The sequence below is a fragment of the Leuresthes tenuis genome, unplaced genomic scaffold, assembly GCF_036924035.1.
Source record: "Leuresthes tenuis unplaced genomic scaffold, fLeuTen1.0.hap1 SCAF_7, whole genome shotgun sequence".
In the NCBI taxonomy this organism is placed as follows: domain Eukaryota; kingdom Metazoa; phylum Chordata; class Actinopteri; order Atheriniformes; family Atherinopsidae; genus Leuresthes; species Leuresthes tenuis.
In genome coordinates this window covers 7,859,993-7,878,639 of record NW_027325361.1, presented here as the reverse complement: position 1 = coordinate 7,878,639, position 18,647 = coordinate 7,859,993, and the positions used below count along the sequence as shown (strand labels likewise).

Below are 18,647 nucleotides of genomic sequence, written 5' to 3'. Positions count from 1 at the left end.
TTCCCAGTAAGTGATATGGCTTTACATAATGAAGAACCATCTGTACAGCACAGTAGACTATACAAGAGGGTGAAAAGGAATGATATGGCTGATAATAATCAGTGATTTGGTTTATGTCAATTTTGTCAGTAATGTACCTTACACTCAAGCATTTATGTTAATTCCTTGCAGCCAATGGGTTTCAGACCAAGGCCAGTGAAAGTGGTGTTCAGAGAAAGCAGCTCCCTTACTCAGTGGAGACTCCCTATGGCTTCCACCTGGATCTTGACTTCCTCAAGTATGTTGACGACATTGAAAAGGGCAACACAATCAAAAAGGTCCACATCCAGCGCAGGGTGAAGGGCCCACCTAAATTCAGCACTCTGCCAAGAAATTTCAGTCTTCCTGGGCATGGAGTCAGGCCTATCTCTAAGGAAAAGGACAGTGCATGGTCTGGGACATCCACCTTGGGACCCAAGCCTAAATCACGGGTGACAGAAGTGCAACAGATTTTTGACTTCAGAGCAAGTGAAGGGGGATTGCCTGGCCAGATTGGCAGGGGGACAACCAGTCAAGGAACTGGATATGTTTCGACAAAACCCAGAGATGAAGCAGGTGCAGGGGTACGAGGTGTTGAAGGCAAGGCTGCTACGATTCAAAGTCGTCCAAATCTTCTCAGAGCATCAAGCATGCCTATCACCCTACAGCAGCGTAAGGGTTCAGATTCAAGCAGCCCTGACTGCGCTATAGGAACACCAGAAAATGGCTCAACAGAGAACATATTTCGTGCTTCACCCGACATAACAGAAAGACGATGTCTCCCACAGGATCGAGCAGGTCTTCACCAGCAGATTACAGTGGCTCTAAAGCGGGTCAGAGAGCTAGAAGAGCAGGTCAAAACCATCCCAGAGCTAAAAGCTCAGATCTGCTCTTTGAGGGAAGAGAGGGAGCAGCTGCTTCTTCAGCTACAAGCTCAGGCCCAAGCACAGATTTCCACATCATCACCTGGAGCAACTACAAGTAATGATGCTGGGGCCAATGGTCACACACGATTACATGAACCCTCAGAAGGGCTCAACTTATCTGTGATGCCTCAGCCCACTGGGGGTTTAGAAGCTGTTGAATGTGTGCTTGAAGAGCCAGTAACGGTGAAAAAGAGACAAGTTGAGACACAGGGGATAACAGTGTTACCAAAGGAGGGGGAGAGTTCCACAGTACAGAAGCAAACACCGCTATCAGAAAAATTAGACAAACGAAAAGAGACATTAGAGAGTCTACAGGAGTGTGCTATGAAAAAGCTGTTGCAGGAGAGTGAAGGACAGGATTTAACATCATTAAAGGTGAATAAAAAAGAAAAAGAGACAAGTCAAGATTGTAACAGAGCAAAAGACGGAAACTTTAAGGACCAAGATGGAATGCAGAATGTACAGGAGAAGTTGATAGTACTGGAGGCAAAACTTACTCAGGCTAGCCAAGAGCTGGAGAGAACTAATGCTCTTTTGAAGGAACAAATGCAGGAGAACAAAGCGAAAGAAGAGAGAATATTAAAATTGAGTGAGGGAATGAGAGTGGAAATTTGTACCACACCATCACTTGCACAGCCAAGAAGAGAAAGCATTGACACAGGAACAGTAACAGAGAGAATAGATTTAACTAACCAAGAAACAGAGACAGAATCACCAGGCACAGTAGATCAGGGGACAGACACTGATAGAATCAGTGTTGAAGTGTGTATACCCAAATCAAGGGCTGGAAGTGTAGATCGAGGAACAGTGACTGGTAAAGTTGACACACACGACCAAGTGACAGAGATGGAGGCAGAAGTAGCATTGATTCCTCTTCGGCCTCGAGCCAATAGCATGGACCAGGGCACAATTACAGAGACCATCATCACTCAGGATCAGATGACCGAGACGTCTGTAGCTGAAAGAGTAAACCAAGTCACAGAAACAGAGGGAGAGATAGTAATAGACCATCCACAGAGGCCAAGGGCCAGCAGTATAGACCGAGGGACAGAGACAGAAAGAGTGGACACAGTGGACAGGGTGACGGAGACGGATGTAGCCCAAAGAACCGACCAGCAAACTGAAACAGAGACGCAAAGAAGACAGGACAACAACCCAGCTAGACATGCAGAGGCAGAGAGTCAAGCAAGTGAAAATGAAGGTGGTCATCGACAAGATGTGGGTCCTATGGTCAGTGAACAAACAGAATATAATGGCGCAAATGAAAGAATTCAAAGAGAAAGTGAAAGTTTAGCTGTGGAAGTTTCTATAGAGAGTAGACATACTGCAGATGAAGGCATGATTGTGCAAACTGTTTCAGATGTTGGAAGCAAGGTTGAAGAGAGTCTAAATCTAGTTTCTGCAGCAGGAGGCAATAAGAATGTAGTGAGTCCTGCACAAGATGGTTCAAAAACAAAAGAAACTAAACTCCTGCAGAATGTAGGAACAGAAAACATTGAACCCAAACAGGATACCTTAGAGATGACAGAGAAGAAAGAAACAGGAGAAGGTGAGATAGTGTGTGCAGCAATCAAAGAAACTGGAATCATAGACGGTGTTATAGTAATAGCAGAGAGTTCAGCTGTGAACACAGCAGTTCCTATAAGACCACAGCGAGGCCGAAAGACCTCCATGGAGCAGGCACAGCCATCATCTTCTGAACTTCAAGCAGCTCCTGTGCTCCTTCGTAGGGGATCCAGTGAAACTCAAGTGCAGCAGACCCAGATAAAAACCCAGCCCCAGTCACAGGTACAGACTGGAAAACAGTCAGAACCTCAGTCCTCAGTACAGCACTCTGAATCACAAGAAAAACATCAAAACCCATCTGTGTGTGAGGCTGAAAGCCACATCCTGGCAAAGAAGCCTCCTAAGGAGTCCAGTGGGAAGCAGTCTCAAGCACAACCTCGGGCTGAAACTAAGAGCCCCTCCCCAAGCTCCAGTGAAGTCCAGATAAGGCCCAAATCCATTCAAGCCCCATCTCAGTCTCAAACGTCTGCATCTCGTCAAGACTCAAAAGAGCTGAAAACACTACAGAGGGGATCCAGTGTGTCACAAACTACTAGACGTGGATCAGGGGAAGCCAAGACCCGCCCAACTCCTCAGGGTTCACGTAGAAGCTCTAGTGAGACTCAACCGCCTCTCAAAGATGCCAGTGAATCACAATCCCAACGTAGAGGCTCCAGTGAAGCAGCTCAGCGACGTGGTTCAAGTGAAGCCCAGGCTTCACGTCGGGACTCTGGCGAGGCCCAGTCTGCTCGCAGAGGCTCAAGTGAATCGCCAACGTCGCCTGCAGCTTTAGGCCATGTTGTGACACGGTTAACAGGGCTTCTGGGGGAGCAGTGGGCGCAGCTGGGGAGCAGCGCCGGAACACAGCAGACGGCCAGCCAGCAGGAGAGCCCCAGCACACAGAAACAGACCACAAGCAAAAGGGCAGAGGTAGGAAAGGGAACCTCGGCCAAGCCTGCAGGGAAATCAGACCCTGCAGCAACAACAGGGAAACCGGCAGGGAAGCCTGGTCCCTCCAAAATGAGCTCTATTCAGAGTCAACTGGTCAGTTCCCTCAGTGTCCTTTCTGCCTTCTACTCACCAGGCCAGAAAGCGGCTGCTGCCAACAAACAGCAAGAACAAGGTAGGCATGTGGTTAATTTGTGTAACTGACCATCTGAAAGCTGCTTACCTACTTGTTACAATAAGCTGAATCTGTTCCACTCTTGTATTTATTCAAATCAAATCAAATGTATTTACATAACCCTTTGCAATAGCCCAAATGTACCCAAAGTGCATTACAATTAAGCCATAAAACACAAAAACACCATTTAAAAAGTACTGTAGTGCTGCAATGCTGCAGGGAATTAAAAGCCTTCCAGAAGTACATAGAAAGGACCTGACAGAAAGAGTACACCTAAAAAAGCCAGACCGCCCGAGTCAGAAACGTACGCCAGCCTCAAAAAGTGGGTCTTGAGTCTCAATTTAAAAACACTGAGATCAGTTGTTAGTGCGAATGTCCGGCGCAGTTTGTTCCACAGTCTGGGAGCAGTGTTGGCTAAAGAACGATTGCTCCACTGTTTGCATCTTGACCTAGGGACCTTGAACAGAAGCTGACCCCAGGAGCGAAAGGCTCTGCCACAATTGCAAAAAGTTAAAATCTCTGGCAGATAAGAGGGGGCCTAGCCATTCATGGCATTAAAAACAAACAACAGAAGTTTAAAATGAATTCTAAAACAGACTGGAAGCCAGTGGAGTGATGACAGCACAGGAGTAATTAGTTATTGTCATGATCCCATCACAAAGCACAGTGACTGCATTAGCCACTTAGTTACAAAACATCCGTTATGATCTCTAAATGGGTAGTACTCTTTTTATTATTGAGTTTATAAAGTCAAACGCTATCAGAATGCTTTGACAGATTTCAGCTGTGCCCCTTGGATAGGCAAAATCTCTAAGTCCTGTAAAGCAGCACATTTCTCAGCTGATGTTTAGAGAAGCATATTATCAACCTGACAATAAGGTGGAGTTTTTACAACATGCTGGTGTCTCATAACCTGAAACCAAACAGTTTTATGCTAGCAATTGGAAGCACACCCCAAGTGATGAGCTTTTAATCATGTCTTTGTCAGTAATCAACAACAATTACTGTGTCGCTGATTCATTTATATGTAGCACTAGCGTTGGGATGAAAATAATGTTGTTTGACCTTTTTTAGGATTCGGTGTGTTCATCTCAGCAATGTTCACACTTAAATGTAACTGTACATTCTAATCTGATTTTATTATCATTCATCTTTTTTGACTGAATATGAATAAGCTGATTGCTGAGGTATATTGCTGTAGAGCACAAACAGAACGTAAAGTGCAGTTTAGCTGCTTAAAAAAAGGGATTTGTGAGAGTACGAAATGTATTATGTTGTTGCTATTGCTGAGTTTTGTCAGCCCCTTGATTAAATGTCACATTCTCACATTAACACTGATTATTCTCAGTGACTTCCTGAAGAATAACTGTTAGCCTTTTCTGACAGTACAAAATTGTGTTTTTTCTTTGTTTGCCATCACAAGTTAAGTTAAGCTTTGTAAAGGCATCTTTATTACATTTCATTTATATTTATAGCTGAGATAGCAGCACATTTGTACATCTATACATGGAGTGTTTCTAAGACACAGTAACCTCTGGTTGTCATGTATTTGGAAGGAAAAAGCACATGCAACTAAGCAGTGGTTAATTAACATGGTTTAATGACCCCCCCAGAGCACATCAACACACAATGATACAGAAAAGTGGTGTCATACATATCAACACTTGGTACAGCATCCAGTCAAGTGGACTCTCAAGCAAAGGCCCTCACACGTTCATTAAACAGATGAGGTCTATCTCCCCTCCCCTGATGTCTCATGGTTCAGTTTGTGGACAGGAGCTTGGGCTCAGAATAACTCTGCGATAACACAGAGAATTTATGTTCAAAGTTCACATTCAGTTCAGTGCTGGGAGTACTGTGTAAAGGATTGCTTTTAAGTGGGGTGTATATGCCTGGATTTATGTTCTCTTAAGAGTGTCAGTCTTTCTCTGAGGCTGCTGTTTACGTCTTGGACATAAAATTCCCAGTCTTAGTGTTAAGCTAATTGTATGTTGACACATAAACCACTGTTGTTGCACAAAGAACCCATACTCAAATCACAAAGTATATCAGACACACTGAAGAAAGTTTAGATTACACTATTTGTCATCTCTTGGTGTTAGCAATCAGATGTATTAAAAAGCTAAATATATTCCCTTCTCTTACTTTCTCCTGGGAGATGCTTAGCATTCTCCTTTTTGGTGGTTCCTTTAGCTTGGATCTTTGCTTGGAACTGGTGTTTTTTGGCTCAAAGCCACATCTTTGTTCTTTCATAAAACATTATAGATCCTCTGCACTATGTGTGCTGTCAGGCACAACTGAGACACCCAAACCAGGCAAAGAGCCAAGAGGAATCAACAAAAGAGCCCACGCAGAATCAATTATTGGCCAGTTACATACATAAGTAGGCCTGACAATGTCAAGGTTGTACATTGTCAGTGGGGTATATAATGCTGACCTGTGTATATACTGCCGTGGGGAATACCTGTTGAGACTGAAATAAGTTGCATGCAAGTACAAGTCTGTACCTTGTTGTCGTCATTTATTGAATTTTCTTGTTTGACATTGTTCCTCTACTACTAGTTTTATGATTGTCCTTCCAAGAAGTGGACAGTATGAATCTTTCCACATAATTTGACTAGTAATTGCAACTTTTTTTTCATTCAATGTATCATCCAGGCTTAAAACTAGACATTTACAATCAGACAAAAGTACACAGAAGAAAAACCAACATACACTTGTACATTTGCAAACCACTGTTCCCAAAATTAACTTGATGCATTGCTTTGGCTGAACCCTTGTACTTATTTTACCTATAAACTTGAGAAAAATGTTGCACATCTTATTGCCTCCAGTCCTTAAAGTGAACTCAGACTGGATTTGTTATTTGCAGCATGAGTTTTGGAGAGGGCGCTACTCATAGCACACTCATCAACAATGGCTGTAATCAGCTTCTGCAGGCTTTAAGAGCCTGGTGGTCAATTACTACAGTTTCTCTGTACAAAATAAAAACAGCAAGAAAATAGAGAAAGCGTTTTAGACAACTCAAGGGCAAAATGGAAAAGAAAACATTGAATAACGTTGTTTTGTTGTTGTGTTTTCTCTAGTGTTATAAAGTTTTGATCCTCAGTTGCACTATAAGTTACATAGTCAGTTGTTACAGTAGCAGCATTCTCCATATTCTGAAGCATTCGCTGATTTTAAGACAAGCTTAATTTGTTTTATATAAAACACTTCAGCGGTGACATATCATAAAATAATAACAGTGTGGAGAACTAATAATGCTTCAAATTGTGTAAGTTATATTTATGCAGCCACAGTCAACAAAAACACACCTAAATTCCAAAGAAACCTAACACATTTTTCTTCTCTTTTTCATCTCTTTCTCTCCCTTCTCCTCTCCACCAGGTCTCAAATCTATTATGAAGAAAAATGGTGTTGCTGACAAGCAGGGCAACAAGGGAGCCAAGAAAAACCTTAAATTTGTTGGGGTGAATGGAGGGTAAAATCTTCTTTTTAATCATCATCCAAACATTTATGATTTATATCTTCGTGTGGGCTGCAGTGTCATTTTGAACATATATATAGACTACCCAGCTGTTTTGAATATATATATATATATATATATATATATATATATATATATATATATATATATAGGTGTGTGGGTGCATGTAGTGTAGGGAAGTTTTGTGAATGTGTATTGTCATTTTAGGTGCCTTCAGTTAGATTACATTGTGTGAAATGATACATGGAAATAGGAAGAGTAAAAGGTTAATTATTGTGTGCTTTCTCCTGACGTATTGAGCATCAGTGTTTGTAGTAACATTTATCTACACAAATGCTTTGACAAGATGCAGTGCTTCAACTTCATTTACAATTCCGTGATAGCCAGTTTATCTCAGAAATGTTCACTTTTGGTCTTATTAGTTCAATTCTTATTCATCATGGCCATTTTTAACCACATAAATATTAATTCGCCCTAATATGTCAAAAGTTACTGCACCAAATTCCCCTTTAGTATCGTCTTTCAGCATGCAGGCTAGTGATGAACACTTGCATCTTGTCATGGAGGGTCAGATGAATAAAACTTGGTTAGAATCCCATAATTTGAACTCCTGTCTGGGACCCTTTATGAAAGACTTTTGTTTTGTGCTTTTTGCTTTTAAAAAAATATTAATTCAGTGTTTTGTTTGGGAATAAAACTGTTCAGGAAACATCAGGAAAGGAGTTAAACCTTCAACCAAAAACCCTACTTTTTTTTTTTTGCTAACTCATAGCATCTATTTTAGACTCGACTTCATTCCATGAATTGACACCACATTTTGACCTTCCATGTCCAGCTGTGTCCCACACATCTCACATCTACATCTTGCTGTGACTGTCCTGAATTTGACTCCACTGGTGCTCCTGCAAGTGCAAGTGTGTTTCTGTGCACATAACTATGTGTTTTACATGAGCCACAAGTGCTGATGGTACTTCACTGCTTTGTGCGAATGTGCTTATGTCAGCAACTGCTGATGGTGAATGAGTGTGTGAGTGTATGTATTTGGATGTACATGATGCATGTGTGAATCTGATGAATTTCAAGTAAGGAGATTGCAAAGCTGGAAGGACAATGGTGTATCTTTTCATAGGGATGCTATTTCTGTCTGTGTAGTCTATTCTGTTAGCTGTCTGGTGTCAAATTCATATCATAGATTTAGATGTATGTACACATTCATGTTTTTTGGTAGCTAATTAGGGCATTTCCTGTGGTGACAAAAAAAAAATCTATGGATGCTTTATCAAACCTTCAACCATAAGAATGTTTAGCTATGTATTTAACTTTAACTGAAAACAAAGTCTAACACTAAAATAGACATCTGCTAAGCTTGTGGGTTTGTCCCCACAGTGTTACTCTTAGGGCAAACTCCAGGCCTCACAGTTTAGACAGCCATTAAAAACAGACACACTCGCATATATAGAAACTAAAACGCTCACACACCTGAGTTGTATTCAAAGTTCTGAATCCATGAGCCAAGAAGCTTGACTTGATGATAGAAACTGTATGCTCACTTTGTGTGAAACCCCTCTCATGCAGTTTCAAATGTTTTTAAGCTCCTAAAGGGTTTAAAAGCTAAATCTGGGGTTCAGATACTCATATGAGAGAAGAAATATGTGTTGACCCTGCACAAAATTGTAGTCATTTTTTTAAATGATTCAGTGGATTGCAAGAACTACTTTTTTGTGATACCTATCTGTAAGACTAAAACCAAATATCTTTCTTGCTTCATGTTTGTGTTTAATCATAGATATGACCACTTCTGTACACTTACATGAAATGGTCTGAAATTCTTGAGTGATATTGTGTCCTGCACATGAAGGAAATGGCTGCCATGACAAAACATATTCTTACATTCTTGTGCTTCACTGTTTTATGACCTTTTCACCTTTACAATGTTGTTTCAGAGTGTTGTTGTGAGCTTGATTCCTTCCTCCCTCCTACAGAATGATCTATAAACATACTCTGACAGACATTGTTATGCATAATGAATTATAAATGTTATTGCAAGGATCTACTCCTTATAAACTTACACTAATATGTTTTAGAAGCTCTGGATAAGTCATATAACTAGTCCATATCTCCTCCTTGTCTTTATTATAAATATCTCGCCAAGTTTTTAGTGGCTTAGCTACTAATAAAATTGAGCAGATGTTATTCATAATGAGACAAACATGTCAGACAACAATATTTTCTCTGGCTTCTGCGCACATCAGGAGGTGGGCTGCTGTTTGTATTTCTTCTCTTTGGATGGTCTAACCTATCTTTGCACTCCCTTGAGCTCTTCTGGAATCCAGGGAATGCTGCGGCCCCTGAGCGCTTCTTGTGTAGTGTCTACAAATATTTAAGAATCAGTGGCATTCATATAAGACTTACCTGATCACTGGCCTCACAGAGTTGCCTTCACGATGCACTCCAGTGATCACGCCACACCACACAACCTCCCGAGCTTTAAACTGAACAGCTTTTCCTCGCTGAACAAGGCAGTGTTTGTCTGAGGTTGCACATGTGAGTGTGCAAACATACCTATAGATTTTTTTGTACATGGTTAACTATAACAGGGATGTTTTCAGACATCTCTGCTGAAGCTGCACTAGACAGGCATCTTTCTCATGCCACATTGAGAGGCAGATGACTTATTATTATTTATTTAGCCTTGGCTGACGCTGATTTGACTGCCCTAATATTAGTTTACCTGCTAAGGTGTGTCATTGATGTGGTTACCTCTGAATGTATCTAAACTCTTTACACATGCTTACCTTTAGGTAAGAAACATATCACATGACAGACAAAAAAAAATAAAAAATCACTTTTAAGATGAAACCTTGCAAATCATTTAACATTCAGGGTAGAAAAGCATACAGAATAATCTGAATGTTTTTCATATCCAGCTCCCTAATTGTGCATATTTCTTTTTGTAGCTATGAGACAACTTCCAGTGAGGAGTCCAGTGGGGATGAGAAGCCAAAAGTGGATGTGGAGGAAGAAGACAGCTCAGAACCAGAGGTGGAGAAGGAAAAGGAGAAGGAGCCTGAGAAGACAGAGGAAATCCAGGCAGTAGATGCAAAGCCCTCAGCTGAGGAAGGAGGTACTGTGGCTGCAGAGAGGGAGCTTGAAAGAGGTCTACTGGATCCAGAAGGTCTGCTGGATCTAGAAAGTAACCAGGAGTTCCTGGAGGAGCAGGCTGAGGGGTAAGACAGACGAGAGCCTTTTGTGTTTCTGTGCCAGTTGAGTCCACAAACATTTAGAGGTTCATCAGTGCTCCTCTCTTTAATTAGGATATTTTGTCACAGAGGTAAATAGGAATACTTATCGTGATAAAGGTTATCATAAACAAATACAGTATGGAATTATTGGTACATTTATCAAGTTTGAATTGAATGAGAGAGGAGTCAATTTTTTAAAGAAAAACAATTACTGGTACATTATGATATCTACAGGCTATATTTTTAGCCTGTATATTTAGCCTTTTAAATTCATCACAGTAAGTAAAAGGAATTACACATTGAGAGTGCAGAAAAAATTAAAAGAAAATATTTCATCCCTCAAGAAAATGATCTAAAAAAAGTATAAAAGTATCAAGTATATAAAAGTACCATAATCAGTAATTAAACACATCTCCCACCATTGTTCATATCAGTGAATAGATCAAATGTGCTTACAGTGAACAGTAGAATTAGAGTAATATACAGCTAGATCACATGATCGCATACAGCATAAAGATAAAGCTGCCCATGATGTCCGACGGCACAAATGGGTGTTTTGTTTTGTATGCAACTCCATCCTATGTACCTACCATGAGAGACGTGCTGAAATTAGCTTCAATGCACATAGATCTTCCACAACTGGAGAGCCACATGCCAAATATAGTGGAGGTTCTCTCATGCTGGCCTGACAAATTGGGCATGAGCCAGGGACTGTTGAAAGTGTTGTTTAGTGTGCATTAGTTGTTGACAGTTTGGGTGGGGGAAACATTGATCAGGTTTTTCCAACACAATTTGCTGATGTCTGGGAAGTTTGGAACTTTAGGCTTTTTATTCTGATGCTGGTGCTGTTCCTGAGCAGTTTATGTGGCGTTGTGCTGCTGAGGAAGGCTGCTGCTCTTTAGGTGGTTGCCTCACATCAAAGTACCATCCACATAAATACAAGGACTGAGTGTTTCCCAGCAGAGCATTATACTGTAATAAAAAGCTAACTGATATAATTTCACCTGTCAGTAGCTTTAATATTCTGGCTTTTGGGTGTACAAAGAGATACATGTACACAAATCTAGTTAGGGCACATTTATACCTCCTTACACGTCCACAAATCCCTGGTAACATCTTTATATCCTGAATAGATTCACTGCTATATTCACACATGCACATGTTTTGTTTTCCTCATATACTTCATTATCATCTTCACAAGCACTTGCTGCCTCTCTTGCACTGATTGAGGCCTGAGATAGTTACACATACACTCTTTATTCCATGCAGTGACAGCACTTCTAACACAAAAGCAAATAACCAACAATGTTGTCCTCTCTGTCACTAACTGATCATTTATCTGTCTAAGGTATGCAGACATGGCAAAGGGCCATGGGGCTAGAGAGTTGAAGGCCTGGGAGAAGGCAGAACTTATATTAACTCAACATTAAGCACCAGTCTAACCATTCCAATGTCTGTGTGTGTGTTAAGGCTGGAGGACAGATTGTGACCTACTCAGTCTTCATTCAGCCTGTGTTACACAGCGTGTATGACGGATGACCAGCTTATGCCCTATGTGGATATTATCGGTCTGTGAATCAGTGCAAACTGTTACCATATAGGTTTGCATGTGCTATCAATGTGTCTAACAATGACTCATCTCTTTATTTTAATTTTAGACAGAATTTATTTAAAAAGCAAAGTCTTGTCCGTATGTGCTGTGTGCTGAATGGTATTTCCACAGTAAATTGTGGAGAAACATTCAAAGTATACTGGTAAATACAAAAATACTGAAGAACCTGATTTGGACCAAGGATTAATCAAAGCTATTTCTTACTGTGTCATATGGTTTGTGTTTTCAGGGAGAAAGTTGATAAGGGATTCATTGATGCCTGCCTGTATGTAAAGGACCGCATGGAAGAGGTTTCATCCCCAGATAAAGAAATGGTAAGGGTTTTTTGGTTGTATTTAATCAGATTCATGCTAATTTGACTACAAAATAATGTTATGTCTTACACTTAAGATTCAAAAATGTTTTATGAAGAAATGTTTCAGTTTTGTGTTCATGCTCTTTTAAAGTCATAATATTGGGGGGGGGGGGGGGGGGGTGTCATTTAATTTTTAGTGCTGGTCAGAAAATGCTGGTAGAAAATACCAGCTTCTCAAGCAGAGAGAAATAAAAAACACAAACAGAGAAAAATGCAGTTGCAGATGCTTTTTAAATTTCATATATTTTCTCTCTTGCATCTCTCCTTAGCGTCAGGTGTTAGTGGTGCTCTACCAGGAGTGGTTCAGGATCTCCAGTCAAAAAGAATCACAGGCAGATACCGTTAGATTATACCTGCGACGAGTGGGACTGACCACCCCCACTCTCTTGCCATATGTTGTTAACTTGACAGACGGCAATGGGAATATGGCTCTGCATTACAGTGTGTCACACTCCAACTTCCCTGTTGTCAAACTGCTGCTAGATACTGGTGAGATGCACAAAACACACACAACTGCAGTGACAATTGAATTTAGGACAGATTAAGATAAATACAGCAACAGATTGTTCACTAATTCACTCCTTGTCATGTGTCTAGGTCTATGTGAAACAGACAATGTTAATAAGGCGGGCTATACTCCTGTGATGTTGGCTGCACTGACGGCTGCTGAGAGTCCTGATGATCTGGAGGTGGCACAGCAGCTGCTGAGATTGGGAGATGTTAATGCACGCTCCAGACAGGTAACATACTTTGCATGATTTGCTTAAAGTCAAACATGGGTTTTCCCAATTTCTCTGAATTTGACACAATTCATTGTGTTGTATATTATGTATTATCATTGAACAGAATATTGTATTTCAGAAACACCAAGTCTGGGGATTAAATTAATCCCCCAGGGAAATCAGGGGTCGTTGGGAAATATCTATAGTGTAAGTGGGTCAGGAATGAAGGAATACTGCTGGACTTGGGTGGGGGTGGGGGGGTAAGGCTGCAATCTTTCTTTATATTACTGGTCATATTTCTTTATTTAACATACCTATAGCATGGATTTCTTAAAACAACACAATATTTTCACATTATTTTTGGTCTTTTATTTACAGTCATGAAGATTATTATCCAATAATAATAAAATTTTGAACATTCTAAGGGATTTACAAACTTTTAAGCACTACTGTACTTTATCACTTCAAGTCTCATTCCCTCTGCCTTTTTCTTCCCTTTTCTTCCCTAACAAGGAATCAGTTTTCTTACATATCTCTATTAAGTTCTCCCCATACCTGCCCTCTGTTAAACTCTAATTCTGATGCCTCATTCTTTCTCCAGGCAGGCCAGACAGCACTCATGCTTGCTGTGAGCCATGGCCGCGTTGCCATGGTGAAGCTGCTACTGAGCTGCGGTGCGGATGTAAATGCCCAGGACCGCGAGGGATCTACGGCCCTGATGTGCGCCAGCGAACATGGACACACACACATCGCTGGTCTGCTGCTGGAGACAGGTCAATGTGATACCAGCCTCACAGATAAGGTACACCGTTACATCGTAAAGTGGAAATTACACTGTTTACAAGACGATTACCATAGGGATTAGAGAGCAGAACAGGTGCAGCAAATCGAGACAATTAAGACAATGAAGCACATGCAGCAGCCAAAGACTCCTGCACTGTCAGTCCGAAGCTTGAGGGGATGCAGAGGGACCGAACATTTTCAATCAGATGAAAAAAAACAGTCTTGAAATGTTTTGATAATGACTGAGGGTTAACGCATAGTTTTAATGGGCATGATGAAAAATGGAAATGCCACTTAATAACGTGTGTGTAAGAAGTTATAAAATAAAGCAGTATAGAACAATAACACTGAACTGAGAACCATTTTTCAATAAGAAAAGCACTGTTGGGTCTCGTTACTACCATATATTCCATGTCAAGCCTTTGATTGGAGAAATAACTACCACAACATGCTTCAAGATGGATGCAGGAGGTTACAAATATTGCCACAGAACATTGCCTGTGGTTTCAGCTGGGAAAATTTACAGCTCTATTATATTTGATTGATGTCTCAGTGTCAGCACACAACCACCTCTTATGCTGGAAAGATGAGGCTTTGCAAGTGTTTGTGTCTGGAGAGGTTTGTTCTCTGAGCTGCAGGTTAGGGAGACAAGGACACCAGCACAGAATTAGCATTTTAATTTGTAATAATTGCTGCTGGAGCATGAGTTCAGTGTTGAATAGCTACAATTGATTGCACTCTAGATTAATACACAGCTGAAAGCTAAATTAATTTCACATTATGGCCTTGTGATGGACTGGCAACCTGTCCAGGGTGTACCCTGCCTCTCAACCAGTGACAGCTGGGATAAGCTCTGGCCTCCCTGCAACCCTGAATAGGATAAGGGGGAGTACTGACTATAATTTATTTCCATTCAGTAACTTACAGGAATATCTCCGAAAACAATATGTATTAAAAGTTTTATTTTGATATCTAATAATTTGGTGATAATACAACAATGCTCCTGATGACAAGCCAGTGTTGAAATCATTACATTTTCATATTTGAATATGTACTTGTTCACAAGAATTTTTTATCATCAAAGTACACAAAAATATTGATAATGTCTTATTTTCAGGAAATAATATGTTAAAATGTAAGCTGTGCAAAAATGGATTTGGAATTGATTCATTTATCTATTTACTTGCCTTCCAGGTTTCATAACGTTTTCAACTTTCAGAGTAAATGAGCAATTCATGCACATAAGCATATTAGTTTATGGAACATCTGTATAATTTTGGAAATTAATTATTTGATGAGTTTATGGTTTGCCATGTTTCTGTGAATCTTAAATCCCATTTAACATTACAATACTGAGAAAATACTAATTTCCAGATACTGAGCCCAGCCCTTCTCATGATATTATCTGGGCAGGTGCAGCATTAACTTAACACTTTCTGTTTACCAGAGAATGAGTTTAAACCGACACAACACTGCCACTGTGAGGATTCCTACTGTCACTGCAAAGTGTTTGATGCGATATCTACGTTTCTTCTCTGTCTTCCCCCAGAATGGTCAGACAGCTCTGTCGGTGGCAGAGGCAGCCGCTCACCAAGACATTGTTAACCTCCTGAAGGCCCCTGCAACTGAGCCCACGTTTGCCACAGAACTCCTCTGAGTCAGAGTTTACAAAACCATTCCAGCTTGACAACCCGCCAACTCTTCCATTTTAATTGCCGTCCTCCAATCGACAGAGAGAGAAAAAGCTGAAATAAGTGCATAGCACTCAATAAGATATACGTCTAAGACATGAATCTACATTTTAACTGCTGGGACTGGAATGTTTCTTTTATTTCTCTGCCAGCATGCCCTATGGGTGTTTGTGAATATGCTGCATCAACTGCTCAAAGAGTGAAAGGGGAATGGACAAACTGATGACTAGACATTGCCATAGCAACAAGTGTGATTGGCAGCATTTCTAGCAAAACACAGGGTGGGAATATAAAGCGGAACATGTAGTGGACATAGTCTGAACTGCTGCTTCTTATCATCAACTAAATCTTAAAGCAAAATACTAAGCACATGATCTACCTTTCAAATATATATTATTAGATATACATTAATCTCTATTTTCCTTTATGATACAGACATTATTCTTTTCATATTTGGACATAAAAGCCATTTATTGAGAACATGGTGTATGTAGAATGCAATTCTAACAGATTATAATCATACAAACAGAGACTGTATTTTCTACCGCACTTTTTTTTATTATTTTGTTTTGTACAGTGAATAGACGTATATGATATCTGTGTCAAGAAGAAACTATATAACCTCAGTGGCGTTAACATTTAATCAATCCCCACAGTGATCATGTAATGAGTGATCATCATTTGTGAATTAGGCTTAGTCAGAGAGAGAAATTTTCTGTTTGAAAATCATTGAGTGAATAATTTTTTTGATAACATTATGAATAACCTGAAGAAAGACAGACGTCTGTATCAAGCTGTGGAAGCTGCATGCCAATACAATTCCTCCCCCTACTGGCTATCTTGTGTATAGTACTGCACAGCAGTATGTTGTAATACTGTGTGTTGTCATGATTTCTCTCTGATTTCTGTCCTTGAGTTCAGACATAACGTATGCCTTGTTCGCCTGCTTGTTTCAAATCAAATCATGTATGCAACTGATACAAAATGCACAATGAATGTCAGGCTGGCTGTGACACATTCCAAAAGAAAAATGTAGCAAGTTTAACTAAACCGGCATGAATCACTAACACTTTGGCTGTCAGTGGATGTGGTAGACAATACAATGAATCTGGAAATTTAACTTTAGTGTTACTAAAGTTATTTAATCACCTGATCTTATGTCTTTAGATTTCCAAGAAAATTCCCAACTGTTCTGACCTCTAGGAGTTTAAATGTTACAACTGCAAAATGAAAATCTACAGAAAGAGGAAACGTTTTGTTCACAGTAAGAAGCAATATCAATTAAATACTACCTTATCAGTCAGAAACTGGGTAGGCCGTGTGACATTGGTCTAGCCTTAATCAGACAACTGTCTTCTGCTGTGGAGATGTTTCTTTCTCCACCTATTCTTTAAGCACTGTAGAACAGAAGTAGTGGTCTGATCAAATGTTTACAATTCAACATTCCTCCCTCTGTGACCACAGCAAATGCCAATCAGTTTAGTACGTTTACATAAAACAAGGGAATAAGGTGAAATGATAAAGTCATTTCAGTAAACGTAAAGGATAGCACCACTCAAATTAATGACTGCCATATCTGGAATCAACAACAATTCAGTCTGCATTTACATTTACAAAATAAGTCCCTTTGTGCTGAGGTAAAACTTCAGGCAACTAATGGAAGTCTGAAGATTTTTAACATGTTTCTAAGTGACAAAACATCTTAATTATATATAAAGTTTTATTCAAGTGTTAATGATTTGTTTCCATCATGATTAATTTACTTTGACATGCGGTCTTACAGCTTTTTTTTTAGAATCTGATCACTGATTCTGACCACGAAGAGACACTAATTACAGAAATTATCCTCAGTATTTGGAGCTATATACACTTACTGCATTTCACAACAGTATATATATTTTTTTTATTCAGTGGCTTTGTCACATCGTAGCACAGATTTTGTCATGAATAACGCTGCATTTACAAAGCTGAGTTTTAACTCAGATCTGTACAATCTGATCAATCTATGTACCATCCCACATTTCAGAGAGCCAAGGGATAGTCACATCTGTGCTGAGAGACGTATCTGGTTTATCTGGTCTTCCGTGCCTACAAATAATATCGTTATGGAACTCTATATGTTTAATCCAGTGTGATCCAGATAGAAAAAAAGATTTCACATCTGGCTGATCACCAAAGAACTGAGATCAAATCTGCTTCATACTGGGTTGAATGTCTGTATTTTAACTGTCTCAGCCAAATACATGTACATATAGTATTGTGAAAAGTATATAACAAGTATTGTCTGACAGTCTAAAAATTATATGAAGTATTTATTCAAAATGCTATATTTTTTATCATATATGAAAAACTTATGTATGCATGGACAAATATTCAAGTGATACTGCTCAATGGGAATTTGGATGATTGAAAAGTGTTCCCTGATGATGTGATTATATGACTTAACTTTGACTGATTGGATGTTTGTAGTAAGTGCTTGACTTGATGAGGCTGTGGATTGTCATATGCCCTTAATGCCACTTTTGACATTTGGAAAAGTGTGGAAAAGTGAAGATCTGACACTGACTTGAGCTATGAGGACAATGTCTCCCTTGTTTCAACCCCAGTCTGAGCGTCAGAGACCAATTACATAATGGAGTCAAATGTAAAAATCTATACCTCTCTGTAATATTCTGTGTGGAACAAGCTTGTATCTTATAAACCAGAAAACTTCTAAATAAAGTTTAAATATGATTAAACACTATTCCTCATTACATTAGCATGCTGCGTTTTAACCCCAGTTCTTTCCCCTCTTTTTCTTTTCCCATATCACCAGATTGTTGAGTCTGATGATGTGCTTTTTATTTTGTTTATTTCTTCTTTCGTCTTTGTTGATTAACTTGCTAATAACTAAGTCTCTCCTGTGCTTTAGGTTAATACCACATCACATGGCACTCTATTCAATATCCCACCCAAATAAGCTGCATTTCTACACAACCTACAGTAAACCCTCTGCTTTCCCATCACTCAATCACTCAACAATGACATTTTTAAACAGAAACAGTGCCTCTATCTGAATCTGCTCATAGCTTAATGTGTCCCCTGTCATATTTCATGATTTCTTTATTTTTTTTTTGCACAAACTTCAGTAAGACTGTGTTGAT

The 18,647-nt window shown here is 39.7% G+C and overlaps 1 protein-coding gene across 3 annotated transcripts in view; it reads left to right on the top strand.

Moving 5' to 3' along the window:
• kank4 (KN motif and ankyrin repeat domains 4) overlaps positions 1 to 18,242 on the top strand; it is a 73,556-nt gene extending 55,314 nt beyond the window's left edge. For all 3 annotated transcript variants that reach the window (XM_072389094.1, XM_072389095.1, XM_072389093.1), the window contains 8 exons: positions 172 to 3,612; positions 7,000 to 7,093; positions 10,057 to 10,326; positions 12,183 to 12,267; positions 12,578 to 12,797; positions 12,906 to 13,048; positions 13,632 to 13,832; positions 15,363 to 18,242. In XM_072389094.1, coding sequence (XP_072245195.1) covers positions 172 to 3,612; positions 7,000 to 7,093; positions 10,057 to 10,326; positions 12,183 to 12,267; positions 12,578 to 12,797; positions 12,906 to 13,048; positions 13,632 to 13,832; positions 15,363 to 15,470 — 4,562 coding nt within the window. In that variant the 3' untranslated portion in view covers positions 15,471 to 18,242. The remainder of the gene's footprint in view (positions 1 to 171; positions 3,613 to 6,999; positions 7,094 to 10,056; positions 10,327 to 12,182; positions 12,268 to 12,577; positions 12,798 to 12,905; positions 13,049 to 13,631; positions 13,833 to 15,362) is intronic.
• The last annotated feature ends 405 nt before the right edge of the window (positions 18,243 to 18,647 follow it).